Genomic DNA, 23,129 nt, shown 5'->3' with positions numbered 1-23,129 from the left:
GGCTTCCTGTAGAAGTTTGTGGCTGAGCTAAGTTCTGAAGGAAACCAGAGATTCTAAGAGGCATAAGTGAGGAGGCAGACTCCAGGGCAAGAGCATGGAGATGAGAGGCAGCTAATAGCAATGACATTAGTGTAGCTCAATGCTACAAAATTTAGGGAAATTTAGTGGAAGACCGGGAATACAGGAGAGAGCCAATTTACAAAGAGCTTTAAATGCCAAAGGAGTTTATTTGAATCTTATTACAGTGTACCACTATGAAATGTAAGATGTGAAAACTTCAAACAAGCATATGTAAGTTGGAACACAAGAAGTTGTTCGTGGTGAACAATGACAGCAATGATTTACAACACAAAACCTACTTCATTCTAAACTTATCATTTTAGCATTTATTTGAACCCTTTCTTATTCACTTTTGTCTTCAGTTACTCCCCAACCACAGAGGCAGCTTGGTAGTGCAGTGGATCAAGGGATGGCTCTGGAATCAGGAAGACTTGAGTTCAGATGGTTACCTTCTGGGCAAGTCACTATGATGAGTTTAGGGTGCACCCCAAGAATGCTGGGGTGCCACCTAAAATGATGAGGAATGGATGTGTGGGTTCTAGTGTCTTGAAAGAATTCAAATTCACTTGAGCAGTCTCCAGAAAGGTTCTTATCAGGGTGACACACCCAAGCAGACTTGCTCCCTTTTTCCCCCTATGAATTGATCGGTTTTGTTGAATTTTTTCCTCTTATCCTTTAAAAACATTTGTTTTAAGGGACAGCTCTGGAGAAGGAGCTGGGGAATTGAATTTAGGCAATGTAAAAACAAAAGATGTAGATAAAAATCTATTTAAAAGGAAAAGTAATCACATACCTTTTAAAGGAGAAATCCACAATTACAGAGAAATGGGGAATTATCTCTTGGAGTTTTAAGATTTCTTTGCTGCAAAAAAGTTGTTAATTCAAAGCATAGTAATTAAATATACTGTTTATGTGTTAAGCTATGATATTTTTGGTTGCATTATGCTATATCTTCCCATGTCACTAATTTGAGGGTCCTGGTGCAGATTCTTTGCTAATGTTCCCTGGTAAGTTCAGGGTATACTCCAAGAAAGTTAGGGTGTCACCTGAAATGATAAGAAATAAGACAGGTGGATCTTTCAAGACAGGTAGCTTGAAAGAAGTCAAATTCACTCAATCTCCAACTTAAAGAAAGGCATTTATCAGTGTGATGCACCCCAGGGGGCCTGCTTCCACATGGAAGGCAGAATCTGAAAAGGCTCTACTCCATGTGGGGGGCAGAGCATAGGTGGTGGGCCCTGTTCTCCTAAGGAAGGCAGTGACCCTTTCTGTAGGAGGCAGAAGCGATTGGTCAGGTTAAAGGTCTGGTTTAAATACAATTTGGGGGACTAGGAAATGCCCAGGTAATCCAGAGGTGTCTTTATCATAGAGATAAGCAAAGAAAATAGGAAAGGGGGAGGGGGAGAGCTGTTCTGCAATATCAGGTAAGGGGGTGCTTTGTGAAAGCACACAGTTAAGTCTACAGTGGGAGGCTTCAATGCATAGTGTTCTTCGATCTCTTTTCTGACTGGTCATATCCTGCATCTAATATTATATCTCACATTCTGCACCCTGCCTGCTCCATCTGCCTTGAGCACTTCTGTTTACCTCACCTCACTAACTAAACCTGTCTGCCTGAGTCTTCTCTACTGTAAAATGGGGGTAATAATAGCAACCTAGGGTTGTTGTGAGGATTAAATGACATCATAAACTTTAAACTTTGACTTATAAACTTTAAGTGCTATATACATGCTAGCTATGACTTTTAGTTGCCTTCTTATCTGGTCAGTCTCTTCACTATCCTCTGTAGAGGTAATCCCACCTCAGAACTTTTGCTTTTGTTTATTTCTTAGTAGCACTTTGAGCATTTATCTTTGCTCTTTCAAAACTCAAAAAAATCTGCTCTCCATATTTATTTACTATGACCCAATTGTTAGCTGATACTGAATTCATATAGTGTGCTTCTCCTTGGCCTTCTCTTCCTTCTGTAGGTATTCCTTCTTTTTTGTCTCTATGTTATTGGGGAGGAGGGCATCACCTCCATGATATCAGGATCCTCCTCAAGAGGAAGGACAAAAACAACTCCCCTCCTTCCTTTCTTCCCTCCCCTCTTCCTTCCTTCCTTCCTTCTCTGGCTCTCATTCATTGACCAACAATAAGTCCCAGATCCACTTGGTCATTGTTTGGGCCCTGATTGACTCAGCATGAATGTAAACAGGAATTGTTCTATTTTGGCCACAAAACCTAAGGGTCTTCCTCTCCCAGTTTGATTTTTTTCCCCCTCTGGATTTAGTTAAAGAGGCCATTCTTTGCCTCATTAAATTTTTTTTTAAATCTATCCTTAATCACTGAATGGGTGTTGCCTCAGTCCAACTGAGACCTTAACACCTTAGCTTTAAAAGGCCCAGTAAGGTCTGATGTGTATCTGCCACATAGCTCCAGAGGAGAAAGTGAGGTCGGTGACTTTGCACAGACCTCCCTCACTTAAATCCAGTCCACTTGCATGTCATGGCATCACCTCCATGATGTCATGGCCCTCTTCCAGAATGCAGGCCAAACAACAATAATCTTATCACCTAAAGGCTTTTTTCCTCTTAAAAGTCTTCTAATCTGATCTGCTCACTTTCTGCCTCCTCTTAATAATCTTTTTCAGTGTTGTAAAATGCTTGGTTGTTGTTGATTTTTTTAATTTGATAGTTCTTAACATGGCTTTGGTAGTCTTTCACTGATACATGCTCTTGGCATATCAGTTGAGTTTCACCATGGCCTCTCACATTTTTCAGTAGGTTCTTCTTAAGTAAATTGTGGTGAATCTTTAAGAACTCTCTCCTTATTGGAAGAGATGATGTCCTGACCTAGTGAGGGGTGGAGCACAGTTGGCAAGAGCAAGAGAATACTAGGCTTCTTTGATCTTTTTTGAACATTGAATTGCTTCAGGTGCTCTGGGCTTTCAGATTGAAGAGAGAAAATGGAAGAAGCCAACCCCTCTTCAGGTTACTGGGTAGACATGAGAGAAGCTGGCAGTCTTCATTACGTTCCTGTTGCCAGTTAGCTATTTTGATTTTTATTAGCACTTTTATGATCCCCTTAAAGCAATTTATGCACCAAAAACCTATGGTGCATCACAATTACTCAGTGCTAATGGAGCCACATTGATTAATGATAAGGACATGATCCTAGAGAGGTGGACTGAACACTTCCATATTGTTTTCAACAGACCATCATCAATCAATGCTGAGGTCATTGTCCATTTACCTCAGGTTGAAGTCAATCCCTCCTTAAATGAACTTCCAACTGAAGAAGAGGTTTTAATGGACATTAGGCTCTTTTCATGTGGCAAAGCACCTGGTGCTGATTCTATTCCAGCTGATTTACAAGGTAGAGGGACCATTGCTCATACAAAAACTGATTGAAATTTTCCAGGTTATATGGCAAGAGAAGGTTATCACCCAGGAGTTCAAGGATGCCTCCATTGTCCATTTCTACAAAAGTAAAGGGAATAGATTGTCCTGCAATAATCATGGTGTGGGGGGTGGGAGGTGTTCTCTTAGTCATTGCTGGCAAGATTCTTACTAGAGTCCTCCTTAATAGGCTGATCCTTCACCTGGAAGGTGGTCATCTACCCGAGAGCCAGTATGGCTTCAGAAAGGGCTGAGGAACAGTTGATATGGTGTCTGCTGCCTGACAACTCCAAGAGAAATGCCAGGAGCAGAACAGAGGTCTGTACACAACATTTGTAGATCTGACTAAGGCCTTTGACACTGTTAGTTGTGAGGGTTTACGGAAAATTATGTCAAAATTTGGTTGCCCAGAGAAGTTCAACAGTATTGTAAATCAATTTTATGATGGCATGTTTGTCCAGGTTCTGGACAGTGGACAATGCTCTCATGCCTTCGCAGTCACCAATGGAGTAAAACAGGGCTGTGTGCTTGCTCCCATGCTTTTTAACATGATGTTTTCAGCCATGTTGTCAAATGCTTTCAATGAGGATAAACACGACAACAAGGTCAACTACTATATTGATGATAAGTTCTTCTATCTGAAAAGGCTACAAGCCAAGACCAAAATGGAGGGAGTGTTAGTGCATGATTTTCTGTTTGCAGATGATTGTGCATTCAATGCAGCCAGTGAAGTTGAGATACAACCAAGTATGGATCAATTCTCTACTGCCTGTGCTAATTTTGGCCTAATAATTAACACCAACAAAACACAGGTGCTCCATCAGCCTCCACCACACCATCCATACGTGGAACCATCGGTTACAACAAATGGAGAAGTTTTGAATGCTGTGGATAAGTTCACTTACTTTGGTAGTGTGCTTTCCAGGGATGTACACATTGACAATGGGGTTGACACACGGTTTGCCAGAGCTAGTTCGGTGTTTAGGAGGCTCTGAAGAAAAGTTTGGGAGAGAAGAGGTATTAGACTGACTACCAAACTGAAGGTCTATGGAGCCAACGTGATGACCTCAATGTTGTATGCCCATGAAACATGGACTACCAGTTACCAACACCATGCTAGGAAACTGAATCACTAGCATTTGAACTGTCTCAGGAAGATTCTAAGAAAGACCTGGCAGGATAAGATTCCAGACACTGAGGTCCTTGCTTGAACTATGCTTCAGAGAGTGCAACTCTGATGGGCTGGCCACGTTGTTCAAATGCAAAATGCTTGACAAAAAGACTTTTTTGGAGGACTCACATGGGATAGGCAATCACATGGTGGTCAGAAGAAGTGATACAAGGACACTTTCAAGATCTCTCTCAAGAACTTTGGATTTGATTGTGTGACATGGGAGACACTGGCACAGGACCGCTCAACATGGTATGCCCACAGCAGAAAGGGTGCTGTGCTCCATGAGCAAAGCAGAATTGAGACAGCACAAAGTAAATGTAGGATGCACAAATTTGGATTATCCACCCCAAATATTCACATGGACTATCTGTGCCTAATCTGTGGTAGAGCATTCCAAGCTTGTATTGGTCTGATGAGCCACAGTTGGACACACTGAAACTTGAGCTTATCATGGTGATGTCATTTTGGTCCTCTTGGAGAACGAAGGACAACAACCAATACCACCAATTGTCAGTTAGTTACATTAGAGACTTTAGGTAATTTTCCCACCAAGTGAGATTTGAGACTCTGGTTTGAACTGCATTACTTCTTGCTCAATGGGAAAGCTCCTTTGCTCTGTATTATCTGGTATATATCCTCCTATATATACCTTCTCTGTTTTCTGTTTTGCTATGATTTTGGATAAATGGGTTTCTTTGCTATTCATTATGGAACTGGCATTTGGTGTGAAAGTCTTAATACAGAGATTAGGATTTCTCTCCCTACCCCCAAAATGAGAAACAGCAATCAGAAGTTGATTGAATCTGATCGTATCTCTTAGACTAACAATGTTTAAGGGAGCAGGCAGATATAGTTCTAGCTGGGTACTCTCTATCTCTGAGGAAGGCAGAGTGGTTTCTGGCTCCAACCTTCTATTTTGTCTCCTGACAGGAATGAAAGTCTACCTTGGAAACTGATCAGGAGAGAAGAGGCTAGAGATGTGTATTCTGCTTCCCTTGAAGCCACACAACACTCCAATGCTGTAGGTTGGGGGAAAGTCTTGCTATATGCAGTACTTTTTTTATACATAAATGAAATCTCTTTGGATTTCTAGCAATGCACATTGGTTAGACTGAGTCCCTTCCCCAGAAGGAATTTATGAGTGTAACTCCTGACACCAAGGATTTCATCCAACCAATGTGCTGAGCCTTATCTTGCTTACTTGTGATTGAAATATAGTTATCCACTGAAGTTTCAATATATCAAGGGTTGGGATAAGAAATTAATTGGGTATTTTTGGGGAGTTCTGCAGAAGCAGTAGGTGACAAAGTCCAGCAGACAACATAGAGAATATGACCAAATACTTACAATAAGGTACTGTAAATACCCCATAGAAGAAAAAGAGAAAATTAAGATTTCTGGTACAAAGAAAGGGTCAAAATGTTTTATGTAGATTTTCCAGATCATGGAGATACTGTGCCCCTACACTCTGCAAGTGGAAGGGATAAATGTAATCAGATGTGCTTGGGGTTTGCTTAGCCTAAATTGATACAGTTTAAAAAAGCTTCAATCCTTTGTTATCTCAGTATAAAAAGAACAGCCCCTGTGAATTAGTCCAACCATTCTAGAAAGCAATGGAATCTAAGATAAAAAAAAAACTGCCAAACTCTTTGACTCAGAGATCCCACTGGTAGGCATATATATCAAGGTCATCAAAATCAGAAATAAAAGTCCCCAAAGGAAAGTATATGTAGAAGTTCTTTTTGTAGTGCCAAAGAATTGGAAGCAAAAGGAGTACCGATTCTTGGGAGGATAGCTGAACAAATCATGGCATATGGATGTAATTGAATACTATTGTGCTATAAGAAATTATGAATGTGATGGCTTGAAAGAAACCTAAGAAGACTTGTACAAATTGATGTAGAACGATCAGAACTAGGGGAATGATATACAATAATACTGAAAGACAAATAAGTTTGAAAGAATTTAGTACTCTGATCAATGTGATGACCAATCACAATTCTTAAGGACAGATGATGTAGAGGGAAAGCAGAGGTGATGTGAGAAGAGAAAGGTTTGCGTATTCAAAACAAACTGCAAAAGTGAAATCAAATTGGATATGGGTGGGGTGGGGATGGGGTGAGAGATAGTGAGGAATTCAGGATAATTCCTAGGTTATGAACCTGAAAGACTGGGAGAATGGTGTTGACTTTTGTGAAAGAAGTGGGGAAGAATTTAGGGTGGAAGATAATGAGTTTGGTTTTGGACATATTCCATTTAAGATATCAGCTAGAAAAGTCTTAAAGGCAGTTAGAAGAGGGCCATAATGACTCCTTGCACTGAGGGAGCAGGCTTTTAGGAGACTCTCTCCACCTAGGAACTGAGATAGTTGCAGAAGTTCAAACATAAACTTGAAAGTCTTGAGCAAAGGCTCTTGAAGGTTTCGTAAACTGGACCTTGCTGTTTGTAGCCTCCTTGTTAATGATTCACTGAGGCATTGAACGAATGCCTCATTTTGTCCTAAGAGAACCTAAACTAAAAGGGGAACTGGGTTAGAGGCAAGCTTATGCTTATTTCAATGACAGCCCATGAGCACCAAAGAATGAAGATTAAACATGCTACTCATTTAAAAGACACATGTAGTTTTGGACACTGCTAATGTGGGAGTTTATTTTACTTGACTATATATCTATTGAGGAATTTTTAAAATTTGTGTAATCTTTTGGGGGGAGGAAAAGACAGATTTATTAAAAAAAAACTTGTTACTTGAAAAATAAAAGTGACAATCAGAAAACATATATGTTATATATACTATGTAACATGTAAGTTTTATTGAAAGAAAGCAAAAAAAATCCAAAATAGAAACCTTAGAAAATAAATAATACCTTCCAAAGATCAAATTAAAGAGCAAAGATAACATTAAATTCACAGCCACGTACAGTGCTAAGCATAAGCTACCTTCCTTCTATGTTTTTTGGGAGGTGATGTTGGGTAGTACTTTAGTTAGTTTACTTATTGCTCTTTTGGATCACTGGTGGTGTGGTTCTTTCTGTAAGAGTCTGTTACTCCCTGGGGGGAAGTTTCTCTCACCCAGTCACACAGTAGTCTTTTGTCTAGGCTAGGGGGCATAGAAGAATGTCTTTGTCCAGTAATGTAGGAATCTGTACAAAAGTAGAAGCCAGCCTTGATTCAGTACGTGTAGCAGAAAGAACAGTATACTTGAAATCAGAAGACACAGGTTTTAACCCTAGCTCTGTTGTTTATCCTTTGTTCTCAAAGAGGACAAATGTGTGATGATTTGACCTGCACATGAACCGGATTTAAGGGAGTCAGAGCTGCAAAAAATTCTCAACCTTGCTTTCACCTTCAGTGTCATCCAAGTCCAGAGGCAAGACAAAAATCAAGATGACTGGTGATGGCCCAGGAGGCAGAGGGTGACCTTGCCCTTTCCAAATTACGGACTTTCCCAGCTTTCACTTTGTCTGAAGCAATGCTCATTCAATGACTAGGACTAGGTAAGAATTGAGGCAAAAGTTGGCCCAATTTACCAACACAAAACTATCAATCTGGGAAGGGAAGACCCTTAGAGTTTTTGGCCAGAATAGAAAACAATTGCTATTTATACTCATTCTACGCCATCAAAACCTAAAACATGAGGCACAAAGTTGGGGGCTATTTTTAGCCATTCAATGAGAACCAAAGTGATTTGGGTTTAATGGCTAGTCATATAGCTCCACTAGAAATATAATAGGTTTTTTAAAAGCCTGTTTTTCCAGAGTTATTGTTCAAGAAATCATAAGCAAAAATTGAGGACAAAAAGTAAATTGTCCAGCTTTTTGAAAACAGAAACAATAATAGAAATAATTAAAAAAAAAAAAAACTAGGCCCCCAAATCCCAAAATGTCGTGCTGTTTTTTACTATCTGTATGACTGATCTTGACAAATCACTTAAACTCTCTAGGATTCAATTTCCTGTCCCTAAGACTCCTCACAGCTATAATTTATATGATCCTAGATGTAGAAATACACATGTTGAAGCAATCAATAAAGATTTAAAAAGTGTTAGTCTTTATGTTGATCAAAATAAGGGTAGACCTTCACTCAATAGTAATTACTATATTAATATATTTAAACATCACACAACTTCAGTAGATATGTTATCTCATTCATATTGGTAGACTGTACATGGATGCAAATAGCAATCAATCTATTCCTCCTCACGTTTGTAAGTGTTCTTGTCCTCCCAAAAATCTGCCACAGGGGTTCACCCAGTGTTCTCTAGATCTTTCTTCGTAATCTATGTTTTTACTGATATTTTCCATTTCTTACATCACTATAGTATTCCGTGTAACTTTCTCTCTGAGAGAGCCATCCCATATGACAAATAATATATTTTGGAGAGCGGGGAAAATCAGCACAACTGGTAGATATATTGAAAAAGTCTGAATAGGTGCATTGTGTAGCACCTATGGACCTCCTACCTCTAGGAAAAGATAGGTCATGCACTGCATCCCAGGTCATTACCAGTCTTCTTGTCTTTTGTCTTGCCACAGGACTGTGAAGACTCTGGAGGAGGGAGGGAAGCTGATAACTTCAAACAACTCTGCCACTTAAACCCAATTTATACAAGAATCAATTATCACCCATACCATTTTATAGTTTCTACCTACCCTCAAAGTCCTGTAGTAACAGGCAAATGACAAAGCAGCCAGCTTGGACACAGTGGGAGCTGTAATCATAACCCTACACATAGGCGACCTAGGCCATAGAGTCACCTTCTCAGTGGAATGAAGTAGCAGTGAGATCTGGCAGTACCCTAAGTGTCTGAGCAGCTTTTTTGAAGGACCACATTGCTAACTTCCTGGCATGACAGAGAAAGGGATAGGAAAGGTGCCCTAAAAATTATCTGTTTTATCTAATCCTGGCCTGCTTACTGTGGAATGTGGGGATCCCCTTCTGTGGTTGAAACAAAAAAATGTACAAAAACTTTTGCAAAGATGATTTCACTCATCAGAAATGTGCACATGCTTATGGACAATATGAAATCCAGTATATCTGAAAGATGAATAGCTCTTGTTGGAAGCAAACTCTGCAGGTATCGCATCCAAATGACAGCTTTGAGTGAAATAAGGCTGGCAAATGAAGGCTAGTTTCCCAAAGTTAGAACTGGATACATGTTTCCTTCTGGAGTGGCTGCAGTGAAAGGGAATTCTGTGAAGTTGTTGGTTTTGCCATCAAAACCAACCTGGTCAAGGTTGGCTGTCTACCAAAAGGAGTGAATGACAGTCTCTTAACAATGTGATTGCCACTTGCAGGAAGTGCCAGGCCACCATTTTCAGTGCATAGACTCCCACTATGATGAACCCTGATGACATCAAAGAAAAATTTTATTAAGACCTGGAGACCCTCATCATCAATGTGTTGAAAAGGGACAAGTTTATAATTCTAGGTAACTTCAATGTAAGAGTAGGTATAGACTATCACGCGTTGAGGGGTCCTTGGTAAGAATGGAGTCAAAAACAACAACACTATGGTCACTTACTACTGAAGACTTCTTCATCTCATGACCTTCTTATCACCAACACTTTCTTCCATTTACTTAAATGCAATAAAACTTTATGGATGTACCCTCACGGCAAACTGGCATTTAAGAGACTGTGAATGTGAGGAGAAGAGACAGCAGGATGTGATGGATGGGCCAGAGTGCAGGACTGATCATGAACATTTTCTCTAAGCTAAATATTCACATTCAGCAAAAGTGGCAGCGCCAAGGTAAGATGCCTACCAAAAGACTTAATGCCAATAGACTGGAGTGCTCCTCCAAATAGGAAGAGTTTGTTGTTAACTTGGAGGGAAAAATGAGGTAACATATGGTTGGCAATAGTGGAGCAGAAAAGGAGTGGGTGGCTTTCAGAGATTTTGGTGTATAGCATCCCATTTATTCATCTGAGTCAGAACACTCAGAAACATTAAGACTGGTTTGACGAAAATGGGGAAATTCAGAAGTTGCTAAAAGAAAATAAGAACTCCACAGGGTATACCAGTGGGATAGTTTATCCATTTCTAAGAAGGCAGTATTTAACCCCATCAAAAGTAAAGTTCAAGCAAAGCTCAGAGAGATGTGCTCAATAATATGGCAGATATAATTCAGTTTTATGAAGATACTAATAATCCACAGCATTTTTATGATGCCCTTAAGGTTATTTATGAGCCAAAGACTTTTGGTCCATCTCATTTACTGAAGTGTTGATGGAGCCACATTGGTTAGTAAAAAGGGCATGATTCTGGAGAGATGGGCTGAACACTTCTGTAGTATTTTCAACAGTGTCATCAATGCTGAAGCCACTGACCAAAAATTTATCTAAGGTTGAAGTCAATCCCTCCATAGCCAAATATACAACTGAAGAAGAGGTTATGAAGGCCATTAGGCTCCTCTCCTGAGGCAAAACACCTGATGCTGATTCTATTCCAGCTGAGATTTACAAGATGGAGTCCACCGCTCATACAAAAGTTGATGGAAAATTTCCAGCTTGTATGGCAAGAAGTTACCCCTTAGGAGTTAAAGGATGACTCCACTGTCTATCTCTATAAAGGTAAATAGACAGTCCTGTGACAATTACAGGGGTGTCTCTTCCTTGCCAGTCTACCTTAATACACTGATTCATCACCTGGAAGATGACAATCCACTTGAGAGCCAGTGTGGCTTCAGAAAGGTCCAAAGAATATTTGATATGGTGTTTGTTTCCCGACAACTTGTGGAGCCAATGTGATATTCGCAGTGCCTATGGTGCCCACGAATATCCCAGAGCAGAAATACAACCGACTATCCACATGGAAGACAGAACCAAAAAACATTTATTCAGACTCCAGAAAGCCAAATCCATCACAGTAACAAAAATCTATACACAATAACAATGCAGAGAACAACCCCATCCCCAAGCCCTCCCCCAAACCAGCTCCATTAAACAATCACAGGTAGGCCCCCTTAAACAAAATCACAAACAAGCTCTTTGACTCACGCTAGCCAGTAGCCTGCATCCTTCCTAGCTCTGACTGGATTCATGACCAAATTTCCCTCAGATATGCTCTAGTTGGATCTTCCTGTTCTACCCATTCAGCAAACTCCTACCACCAGAGGCTCCATGTGACCCAGGCAAGTCACATAGGCCTGTTAATGAATGGGAAAGATCTTCCCATTTAAATTACCATTACACAACTCCAGAAAAAATGCCAGGAGCAGAACAATGGTCTATACACAATGCTCCTTTGATCTGACAAAGGCCTTTGATACCATCAGTTGTCAGGTCTTGTGGAAAATTGAGGCAAATTTTGGGTGCTTGGAGTTCATCAACATAGTCAATTACTATCTTGACCACCTCATAACTGACTGTTAGTGTAGACAAACAAATACAAGGTAATCTGATGGAGGGAGGAACCAAGAGGGTGGGTTCCTATCACTCAATCAATCATTGATTTCACTGACTCCCCATCAGTCCCCTTGATTCCAAATGACTCCCAACTGTGCTCAACAAAAACAGTTCTTGCTCTCAAAGGGCTTATCATATACATGTAAATAAAAAGATACATATATATAGAAGGTAATTGTAGAGGGAAAAGCTCAAGCAGCATCCAGGACGTGTAAAAAGCATTTGAGCTGAATCTTGAAAGAAGACAGAGGTGCCAGGAGGCAAGGGGAAGAAGAGGGAGAACACTTCGAGCTTACGGTAAAACACAGAACAAAATGTGAGGAGCCTGGAAAGGCAGGAAGGGTGCGGTAGAGCCTTAACAGCCCAACGGAGAAATTTAAATTTGATCCCGGAGGTCTGCCAAAAAGCGTTATTCAGTAGCTCTTACTGTGCTAAGTGCTGGGGATGCAAGAAACGGAAAGACTCGGGTCCTGTGAATGTGACAGGCCTGGAAAATCCCTGGCCATAGGACGGATTGGAGAGGATCACGAAAGACTCTGGGTAGAAATCTAGGGGATCTACGAGGCAGAGGTGAGGAGAGCGCACTCCACGCGTGCGATACTGCAGACAAAAAAGCAAGCTCGCGGGGGTGGGGGATGGGGTGCCGCCTACGGCGGGAGAGGGGGCCAACTCGAGGGATCCCTCCTTGAGGCACGTCTAGGTCCCTTCCGACCGTTATCGTCCACAAAGGGACAACCATAGAGGGTCCCCGAAGACACGCGTGTGAGGGCCAGTGGGTGACACTCACGGGGTAGAAGAGCCAAAACGAGAAAGGGGCGCTACTGATGGCTGACCCAGGCTCTCAAAGTGGAAGACAGGGATCTGCAAACACTCCCAATCCGAGCTCAGTACTCGAATGACCACGGCCAGGGCCACACTCGGCCTCCGCGTGACCACACCGTCCCACGCCCCAGGGAAGGCACGCTCCAGGTGCGCAGAGGGCGACGCGCCATGAGTCACGCTTGGGTCCCTGAGCGCGCCTCGCTCGTTCATGCACTACGCACGTACGTACGTGCGCATGCGCTCTAGCACCATTGAGCGGCCCGTGGCCCCAGCCTTGTCCCGCCCCGCCCCGCCCCGCTCGGCTCCTTCCACCCTCCCCTTCCCCCTTTTTACTTCTTTCCCCTTCCCATTCCTTTCCTCCCTCCCCCTCTTCCCAATCTGTGATCTCTGTCCTTCCTCCACCCCTCCTTCCTCTCTCTCCCTTCCCTCCCCTTCGTAGCAGGGCCTCTCCCTGGCCTCTCCCGCCCCTTCCCCTCCCTTCCCCAATCGGCTCTCCTCTTCGTCCTTCCTCCTCTTAATCCTTCCCCGCCCCTTACTCTTTTCTCCCCTCCCCTTCCGTCTACTCCTCTCCGCCCCACCTTCTCCTCCTTCCCCCCTTCCTAATTTCTCTCTTCCCTCCTCCTCTCCTCTCCCTCCGCTCGTCCCTCCTCCTCCCTCCCTCCCCGCTCCCTCCTCCCCTGAGGTCTTCCTCTGCCGGACGAACGGCGTGTTGCTGCGTCATCGTCAGTGGCCGGTTTGAATGAGACTCAAGAGTCGCGCCGGAGCCGCCGTCGCCGCCGCTGCCGCCGCCGGATCTCACGCCCAGCCCGAGCCTTACCGCCGCCGCCGCAGCCTCTCCTGCCCCCAACTCGTGTTCCTTCCCCTCCTCAGTAGCCCCCAGTCCCGGCCTTCCTGTGCCGCCGCTTCCCTCAGCCATGCCGCTCTTCTCAGGTGAGCTCCCGCCGGGGCCTCTTGGCTTCGCCTCCACCCCAAGGCGGCTCCCCGGGGCACTAGGCCTCCCTTGGGCGGAGGCCCCCGCTGAGCCCGGACTCTGGGGTGGGGGAGGCGTGTGCAGCTCCCTTTGCCGGGGCCTCCTCGCCTCGGTCCGGGGCCTAGGCAGCCGGTCCGGGGCCCCGGCCTGGGGGGGTGGGGACGGGGGGAGGGGAGGCCGAGGTGGGGAGGGAGCGGGCCTGGCCTCCCCAGCGAGGTGACTTTGCAGAACGCTCCTCGATGTCCGTCACACCACACACACCACCCACCCCTGGACACACACACCGCCCGGGGCCGTCGCGGAGGGAGCGCGGCTGCGGCCGTAGGGCTGAATCCGCCCGACCCAGCGAGGTTTTGGGCGTGCCGTGGCCGCTGGGCGTTTGAGTTGGCCCTTCCTTGAGCCCCCGGCCCCCGCAGCCCCTCGGGGCGCGATTTTCAGACCCCCAACGGTACGTTCCTGCTTCATTTCTCGGTGTTTCCTCCTCCCTCGGTCATTGGCCAGACCTCCTGGGGGATAGCCGTGGTCTCTGCGGGAAAACCTTGCTCCTCGACCCGGTGACCCGGGATACCTTATTTTGTCAGACTCGGTGTTTACCTTGGCACGTGCCAAACCAGCCTCATTTAAAATGGCAGCAAGAAAAGTTTATGTGGCTTCTTGCTGATGGTCTTGGGTCCTAACGTCTTATCCATTTGTGTCTCCCAGAATTTTAAGAGTTTGGCCTCCCCTTTGGGAAGGTAGGATCCGAGGACCCTCGGTATCAGGGCCGCCCCCTGGAAAAGGTGGGGAGGTAGGAGGGAAATGAGCGTGAATGGGGGAGCTTGACGTGGCGGTGCCCTCACCAGGGAGCACAGGTTGTGGCCGGCCTGTAGTGCTGCCCCCGAGCCAAAGCGGGGTTTGGGTCCAGTCTTCCCGACTAAAGCCACCTTTTCTCCTATTGAATCACTTAACTGTATTTCTTAGGACTTCTTAGGAGCCCCTTCTTAGCTGTAGTAACTTAAATCTCCACATTATCGAAGACATGCTGATCAGAGGACCTGGCAGCCTCTCAGGATCACTGTGTGATAAAGATTGTCATTCTCTGTAGAGTGTGATCGTTGGGGGACTAGTAAATTAAGTGGTACGGATTCTCCCGTTCCTCTCCTGTGTCACCGTCATTTCTGTGCATTGTACGTCAAAGTACTAGAGTAGCATCCCGTGCTGGAAGTTGTTGAAAAGGTAATAACAGAAACTGAGATGTTACTTGCTCTTGAACGTTTACATACAATATCTTACTGAAGCTTCGCGACAACCTGTGAAAAAGATAGAATTTTAGCAAACTGAGACTCAGAAACAAGACTTTTTGCCCATGGGTATAAACCTTTCTAACCCTGCTTTTTCAAGTCCAGAGCTAAGTGCTCTAATCCAATAGTGCTGCAAATCTGTTTTCCTTTTTTCTTTTTAATTAGGGTGTTCTTAATTTAATAAAGCTTAATAATTTTTAGTGACCAAATCATGTGCTTTGAAATCTGTTTAAACCTGTTTAATTCCAGTTTCAAGTAAGAATTCTGAATTTATATAAAGAGGTAAATACAAATTTTTTATAAAATCATTTATTTTATAAGTCTAAGGGGAACTAAAATGAACAGACACTTTTTAAAATATAATTGCTCCAATTTCAATTTCCCCTAAAGTGAAGATCAAATAAAACATTTTTGAGGGACTAGTTAGTATATTCTATAGAAAAACTAGTATATATCTGGCAATTGAAAAATAAATGCTTCTTTGTTGGTTTGTTTTAATCGGCAATTTTTTGCTTTGTACATAATTTTGTCATTTTAAATTTACATTTTCAAGACATTTTTTCAAAGTATTTTTTTAAGGTCATTTTACACCCTTCTGACTCTCAACAGACTTTTTGTAGAGGTGTGAACCATTTGAGTTCTTTAATCGTTCCCCTGCACCATTATTCTTAATGATCTAAAATATCATATAATATTACAACTGTATAAAACCTGCTTTCTCCTAAGAGTTTTCCTCTTTTACTCCCTCCTTCTCATCCTTGCTATGATTCCTCCCCCAACAATATCTGCTGTCTCCAAGTATCATAATTTGCAAGAGTATTAGAAATTTCTTTGGTAAATATTATGATGGATTGAGTTCTGTGAGAAGGTCAGTTTAATGCAGATAAAAGAGTACTAGACTGAGTCAGTAGCCCCAGATTTTGATATAGGCCAGCAGTTCTCAAACTGTTTCATCTCAGGACTCCTTTTATTTACAGTCCCAGGAAAGCTTATGTGGGCATAGGCTGTGTGGACTTTGGGCTATTTAAGCAATCTGGTTTTGAATTTTCTTGTCATTTTTCTTTTTGCTCCAAAATTCTGTGCCATTGTGAATCAGTACAATTGTGTTTTCACTTACAGTTAATGTAAAATGGGGAAAAGAGAAATTTGACGGTGTGGAACTGAATACTGATGAACCTCCCATGGTATTCAAGGCTCAGCTTTTTGCACTGACTGGAGTCCAGCCTGCTAGACAGAAAGTTATGGTGAAAGGAGGCACTCTGAAGGTAAAAGTCAATAGTACTGTTTTTTCCCAATACATCGTAACAATAATTAGTGTTATTGGTTGATACTTGGAAACATTTCTTTGGTATTTATGGGTATTTGTTATATATTTCATTCTGGATGTATGTGTAAAATGTAATCTCCATTCTGGATTTATGGTGATGGTGAATAGGATTATAGATAATCCCAAATATATCATACAAGTATTATTTTGTAATTTTAAAAATTAAAATACATATCATCTTATAGAAAAATTATTTTAATGTGTTTTTTGCCTAGTACTAAAATTGATTTACCTTTTCTAGACCAACAGCCACAAAACCATGGAGAAAAAGCAAGCAGTACTTGCAAGACCTATGAAAAATCCATATGAGACTTTCTCTGTCGTGCATATCATAGCCTACCCATTCCTTTTTATCCTTTGTGATTCTTCCCTAAATAGATAACCATTGTACCCAGAGGACATTCTTTAGGTGTCTTAGTGGTTTCTGGATATCAGTGCAATACTTGGACTATAGTCTGTATGTGCTGTTTCTCCCTTTTACTACATGAACAGCTCACCTCCTTTTCAAATCATAAATATTTTTATGTGACTTCTTACCAACAGGTCATTGTTGGTAATATGCTGCAGCTTATTTACATGTGAGTTATAATATTTTAGGTATCTTAGAGCACATGTTTTAGTCAGCATAGATGTGATATGGAATAGTACTTACTATTTCTATTATTTATTCTTTCTTCAAGGAGTGCACATAAATTGCCATTTGGTGCTCTTGGGCTGTTGGTTAGCCATCTTTGCTTACTTGACTATAAATTACATGGTAATAGTTATTTAAGTAGAGGAGGTGATGATGTCTCAAGAAAGTTGAAAGTAATGTTCAAAAATGTGGGTCGCTTCTTAAGTATGTTAGTAATATATACAAGTAATGGAGGGAAGCTCTGATACAAGATAAATAAGATGCACTTTCTCTTCAAGGACTCTGCAGTCCAGATAGTGATTTCTAACGTCTGTGAACAAAATAAAATTTTAAATCATTGCAAATAAGTGCAGATTAACATAGAAAACTGAGTATCTAAGCACATTTGGGAATTAGAAGTTTAAATTATTTTCGTATTAAAATCTGAACTGGTGTAAACTGTAGGGCAATACATATATATTGGTTGGGAGAAAAAGGAAACTTGTTTATTTGAACTTTTGATTTTATTGTGTATGGAACTCTCAGTAAAGAAATTCTTTCTATCAGTGCATATTGGCAACTCGTCTGCAACCTCATAGTCCAAGTTGCTTTTGCCATCTCAGAGGTTATAAAAAGCTTGCCTAGGATCACATGGCCAGTACTTCTGTTAGGTGTCAGAGAGATAACTAGAATCCTTCACCATGAAGCTAATTCTATCCACTATGCATGACATCATAATATATAGTGCTTTACATAGGGGCAACTAGATGGCTCATAGAATAGCTAGGTGGCACAGTGGATGGAGTGCCAGAACTGGAGTCAAAAAGATGTCATCTTCCTGAGTTCAAATCTGGCTTCAGACACTTACTAGCTGTGACCTTGAGCAAGTCATTTAACCTTCCTTTGCCTTAACCCAGTGGAGAAGGAAATGGCAAACCACTCCAGTATCTTTTCCAGGAAAACAGCATGGACAAGTATTGGTGTGCTGTGGTCCACAGGGTAATAAAGGTTGGATACAACTGAATAATACAAGGGGATGGATACGTGTGTGTGTGTGTGTGTCTGTGTCTGTATCTGTCTGTGTTCGTCTGTGTGTCTGTCTAATTGGCAGAAACTCCAATAAATTCATGAACAGTGTTTATGTTTTTATTTCTATTTCAAACTACATTTTCTCTTTTAAAACTAGAGAATATCCTTAGACCTTTGAAGAAAATACAGTAGTGGGAAACAATATGCTGTAAACTTGAACTTTTTAATAGCTACATGGTTTCTATTGGGAATATAGGAATTCAAGAAGGAATTGAATATATTTTTTGGTAATAGTGTATTATTGAAAGTGAAGTTAGGAGTGTTAAGGGTAATATCTTAGATTAACTCATGTTTTCTGTACAGTAGATCCCTTTGTGTCAACGTATGTACTGACTAATTTCTTGATTAATGCTGTGAACATGTGAAAGAGTTCAGCTTGGTTCCCAGAGCTATATTTTTAGTACTTAAGAAATTAAAACATATTTGGGGGGGTGGGAGGAAAACCATATTTTTATTTGCTGAGTTCAAGGCAGAGTCTTTTAAATAGTTAGCTTTTGGAATGGTACATTTAAGCGCAATTCATTAAATGCTAATTTTTATTTTTCGTGTTGATGTGAGCCACTTACTCGTATGAACATCTCTGGACAATTTTCATTTAAAAATCTTATCTCTCAGTTTTCTTAGCATCAGTGTCTTTGAATTCTTGGTGCTATTAGAAATGCTGAGTAATGCTGAGTTCTGTGTAAGAAGGCAGAAGAAGAGAGATGTTTATATTTGAGGAAGGGGGTAGAGGAAAGGAGATGTTTGGGTGAATAGAATACCATCTCTACTTCTATAGGTTTTTGCTATTTTGTTTTAGAAAATCCACTTGTAGAATTGATAGCTAACAGTCAGACCAATACTTTAGGGATTGAAATTAGTTGGATATTGTGATAGACATAGATGCTAAAAATTAAAAATAATTATTTTTCCTTTAAAACAGGATGACGATTGGGGAAACCTCAAGATAAAGAGTGTAAGTACTAATAAGATTTCATTTCTTAAGAAAAAGCTATTTCATCATTAAACAGATGATTGAGATACAGATATGAAAGAAACAATAAGGATCATTTAATCTAACCCCCATATTAAGAAATCGAGGTCCAGAAAGGTCAAACAATTTGCCTAGTTACAATACTTAATGGCAGAGCCAAGATTAGAACCTAATTTTCTGGTTCTGTTATTTATTATGTCTCTTCAGTTTAGTTTTCTTAGAAAAAGGCAAAGAAGAAATAAAGAAAATAGTAAAATGCATTTGTCAGAATTTCTGTTGTACTTTGTTTTATCCTTATAAGAGAAAAAAGGTTACCTAAATGTATAATGTAACTATAGACTTGATGGATTTCTAGTACATACACCTGATATGCACACAGTCCATGTTTCCTTATAACCCTGCCAAAATCAGTTTCCTGAAATGTTAGAGATCCTTACTGTGTGGGGAATAGAAGGCAGAGTAACCTACTAGCAGTTGTGACAAATTGGTTAAAAAATAGAGAAAAATCTAAGGAAATGGAATGTTGTTGAAGTTTTAAAAGTTGATAATTAGATGCAGAGATGTAAAAAGGTAATCTTTAAATGCATTTTAAAGAGTAATGATATCAGATATCGAGTATGATTTCTTAATCACTGGTTCATTTATAATCTCCACCCAGATAACTTTGAATATATCACCCCTAGGTTCTCTCTTGAACTCTAATCTGGTATTATTATACCAGCTGGCTATTGTGCATATCAAAGTTGATGTCCTGAAGGCATTTCCAACTCTGCATGTCCAAAATAGAATTCATCTTTGCCTATAGCCTCCTCTGCTGAAGTTCCGCAATTATTGTAAAGAGCAGCATCATCTTTCCAGTCACTCAAGTGCAAAATCTTGGTGTGGTCTTTCCTGTCTCACTCATTCCATGACTACTCAATTGCTAAATCTTTTTTTTTTTTCTTTTTTGTATTTCCACAACATCTCTTGTATATATCTCCTCTCCATTCAAACATCCAACAATCTAGTTTAGGCCTTCACCTGAATTATTGCATTGACCTTCTAACTGATAACTTTATGTCATCCGTTGACACTTCAACTCATCCTCTGCACTGCTACTAGTGATTTTCTAAAATTCCAGAATTGGCCATTTCACTCTCTTAATAGAGAGTGGCTCCTTGTTGCCTCTTGGGTTGATTATAAATTCCTCTTTGACATTTACAGCTCTTTAGAAGCTGACCCCTTCTTACCTTTCCAGTCTTGTTATGCTTATTTCCTTCCATTTTTCTGATTCAGTCCTATTGGCATTGTCTGAACACTCAGTGCTCAATCCCCCGTCTACATGCTTTTTCACCTTACTGCCACCGTAATCCCTCCTCACCTACACCTCTTGGAATCTCTAGTTTCCTTTAGGACTTTGCCCAAGCACCACTTTTTTCATGAAGCTTTCCTGGTACCTTCAGGCACCCACTCCCAAAACTACCTTGTATTCATTTTGTATTATTCTTTAAATAGTTATACTGTGTGTTTTCTCTCCCATTGGAATGTAAGCTGCTTGTGGTTAGCACAGTGCCATAGTGTGTTTATTGATCAGCTGAATCAAGTTTATGAGATTGAGTCAGGAGTGTATAAATAGGATAAGTTATCATAGGAAAAATGACATTTCCTATTTCCGTATGGTTACAAATGCATTCATTTAATGTGGTTGAAACACCATATTCTCTAGGATGAATTAGGTGCTTGTTTATTATGACATTAAGTGCTCTACAGTTAATTTCGGTTCTGCATTATGGCATGTAAAACTGAAGAAATACTTTAGAAAGTGATGACATCTGGTATTTAGTTTTTTTTTAAAGTTTGTAAAGCACTTTATATACCTTATTCTGTTTTAACTTCATAACAATTCTATGAGATGTTTACTCTAGGAATTATATTGCCCATTTTACAGATGGAGACAGGCTTAGAAAGGCCTATTGAGAAAAGCTAGTAGTTGTCACACTTAAGATGTGAGCCCAGGTTTCTAAATAGAGCACAACTTTTCAGTCCACCAAACTAGGTAGATTGTCCACCATGAGGCAGATTGTAGAAAATAATATTTATTTATTTTTTAAAAAAATAAACAGAATTAAAAAATTTTTTGATAGATAATACAGCAAGCTTCTCTCCAAGTATCTTAACTCTTGATTTGATTTACCTTCTAGCTTTAATTTGAAACATCTGTGTTTGTAATTTGGTCTGAACCTTTGACTTCATCAATGTCTGGAGCTCCTGCTAAGGAGCCTGTCAACAACCAGTGCGTATCAGCACCTGTTTTCCACTTTATATTCTTATAGATTTGCTTGTAGGCCCTGAATAGATAGTGACTTGCCCAGGGTCACACAGCTATTATTTGTCAAAGGTGTAAATTTTGGATTTCAAAAGAAGAGTTGTGACTAAAAGTAATTCAGCTGATCTTACATGACTTATATGTAAAAAGGGTTTTGGAGATGATTCTGAATAAGGAGTTTCAAAAATATTTTAAATGGTAGCAACAACAAAAGTGTTTAACCTCTCAAGGTGGCTGCTTCAAAGAACAGTATTCATTTGGGTATATAAATTCTGATATGCTTGTTTTAAAATGAATAAAATTAAAGCCAGTTTATTACTTTGTTGGGTACATCTTACAGTCATTTTATGCTGTTAGGCTTATGAGCTGTACATGTTTTCTTTCTTAATAGAATATAAATTCTTTGAGAGAAGCAGTTTCATTTTTGTCTTTGTATCCCCAACATCTATCTAGCACAATGCCTAGTACATAGTAGCACTGCATAAATGCTTATTGATTGGCTATAATGGGAAAGTAGATTTAGAAGTTTATCAGTCTTATATTTTTGTATTTTTTTATATGAATTAAGTATTACAAACAGGTATAAAACCTTCCATTCTAAAGAGGGTCTAAAACTTTTCTTTAGAAATGGCAGGATGTTTGATATTTTTCGAATTCTAAAGGTGAGATTTCCTTTATTCACTTAAACTTAAGCGTAAGACTGTTTTAAGGGCTATGAATATTACTTACCAGATGTTTGTCATATCCTTTAACTTGAGATAATGGTCATAATTTTTATATGGCAATAAATTGCCCATTTTCCAATTAATACTTTTGTATTAGAACTGAGATATAGATGGTCTGTATGTTAGACCATTTTAGGAGAATTTAAAGTTGTTTTCAGAAACTCTGCTGGGGGGTCAAAAAAGTTTTTAAAAGCATGATTCTTTGGCATATGATGCAACTTTATTTATGAGTGATACTTGATAAAATAGCTAGTTAACCCAGATAAGTGTCTTTAGAATGAATAGCAGTTCATTCTATCCATATGTGAATTGTAGTAAGATTTTGAAAACAAATAACATTCTAATAACATTTAGAAACATTCTGTTTCTAAAAAAAAAAAAAGTATATTAGGATTTAACCACTGCAAATGGCCTGCTGAGTATGTGTGGAGGTGAATACTTTCTTTGAGTTGGCCTGGTTAGTTAGATATTATTTTGTTTTTAAGTTTAAGTTTTATTGTTGCCTTTTATTTTTACAGGGTCATTTTTTTTAAGAGTCTGTTCCCACAGTGATCCGTATCTTGTAACAAAGGAAAAACCCAACAGACGTAGGGACTGTTGGTCTCAGAGAGGATGATAATGCATTCCATATGTATACACTCCCCCACATTTGAGAAGAGTGAGGTGTGATGTGTTTCATCATCAGTTTTTTAGAACCCTGCTTTGTCATTAGAATTAATTGGCATCCAGCTGCCTTTTTAGCATCATTTTACATTGTTCTAATTAGCTTAGTTTTAGAGAAAACTTTCATATGGGTTACTATTTTCTGGTTATCTACCTTTCTCTTTTCTTGCTTAATTTAAGGAGTTTGATGTAAGGAAAATTATTGTTTTTATATGTTGGTTATGGAGTATGAAAACCTGGGTCATTCCATGTGGCTTCTAGCAGTACTGATTGAGAAACTATCTAGTTGTGAATTTTTTAATTTGGTGCAGTAAAGTTTTTTTCATCTTTTTAAAAATTTTT

At 40.3% G+C, this 23,129-nt stretch overlaps 1 protein-coding gene across 8 annotated transcripts in view; it reads left to right on the top strand.

Annotated features, from left to right (window-relative positions):
* Nucleotides 1–12,571: 12,571 nt before the first annotated feature.
* Nucleotides 12,572–23,129, top strand: part of USP14 (ubiquitin specific peptidase 14) — a 35,065-nt gene continuing 24,507 nt past the window's right edge. For 3 of the 8 annotated variants that reach the window (XR_011966067.1, XM_072604349.1, XM_072604348.1), the window contains exons 1-3: nucleotides 13,093–13,772; nucleotides 16,212–16,357; nucleotides 19,044–19,076. Coding sequence is in view for 5 of the 8 variants with exons in the window: in XM_072604349.1 (XP_072460450.1) it covers nucleotides 13,757–13,772; nucleotides 16,212–16,357; nucleotides 19,044–19,076 (195 nt within the window). In the remaining 3 variants the exon portion in view is untranslated. Of the gene's footprint in view, nucleotides 12,591–13,092; nucleotides 13,773–14,040; nucleotides 14,261–16,211; nucleotides 16,358–19,043; nucleotides 19,077–23,129 lie in introns of those variants that run through there. The other 5 variants (XM_072604355.1, XM_072604354.1, XM_072604353.1 and 2 more) reach the window with 4 other exon arrangements.

Source organism: Notamacropus eugenii, chromosome 4 (genome assembly GCF_028372415.1).
Source record: "Notamacropus eugenii isolate mMacEug1 chromosome 4, mMacEug1.pri_v2, whole genome shotgun sequence".
NCBI lineage: Eukaryota > Metazoa > Chordata > Mammalia > Diprotodontia > Macropodidae > Notamacropus > Notamacropus eugenii.
The sequence above is the reverse complement of the archived record's forward strand: the minus strand, read 5'-3'. Positions and strand labels throughout refer to the sequence as shown.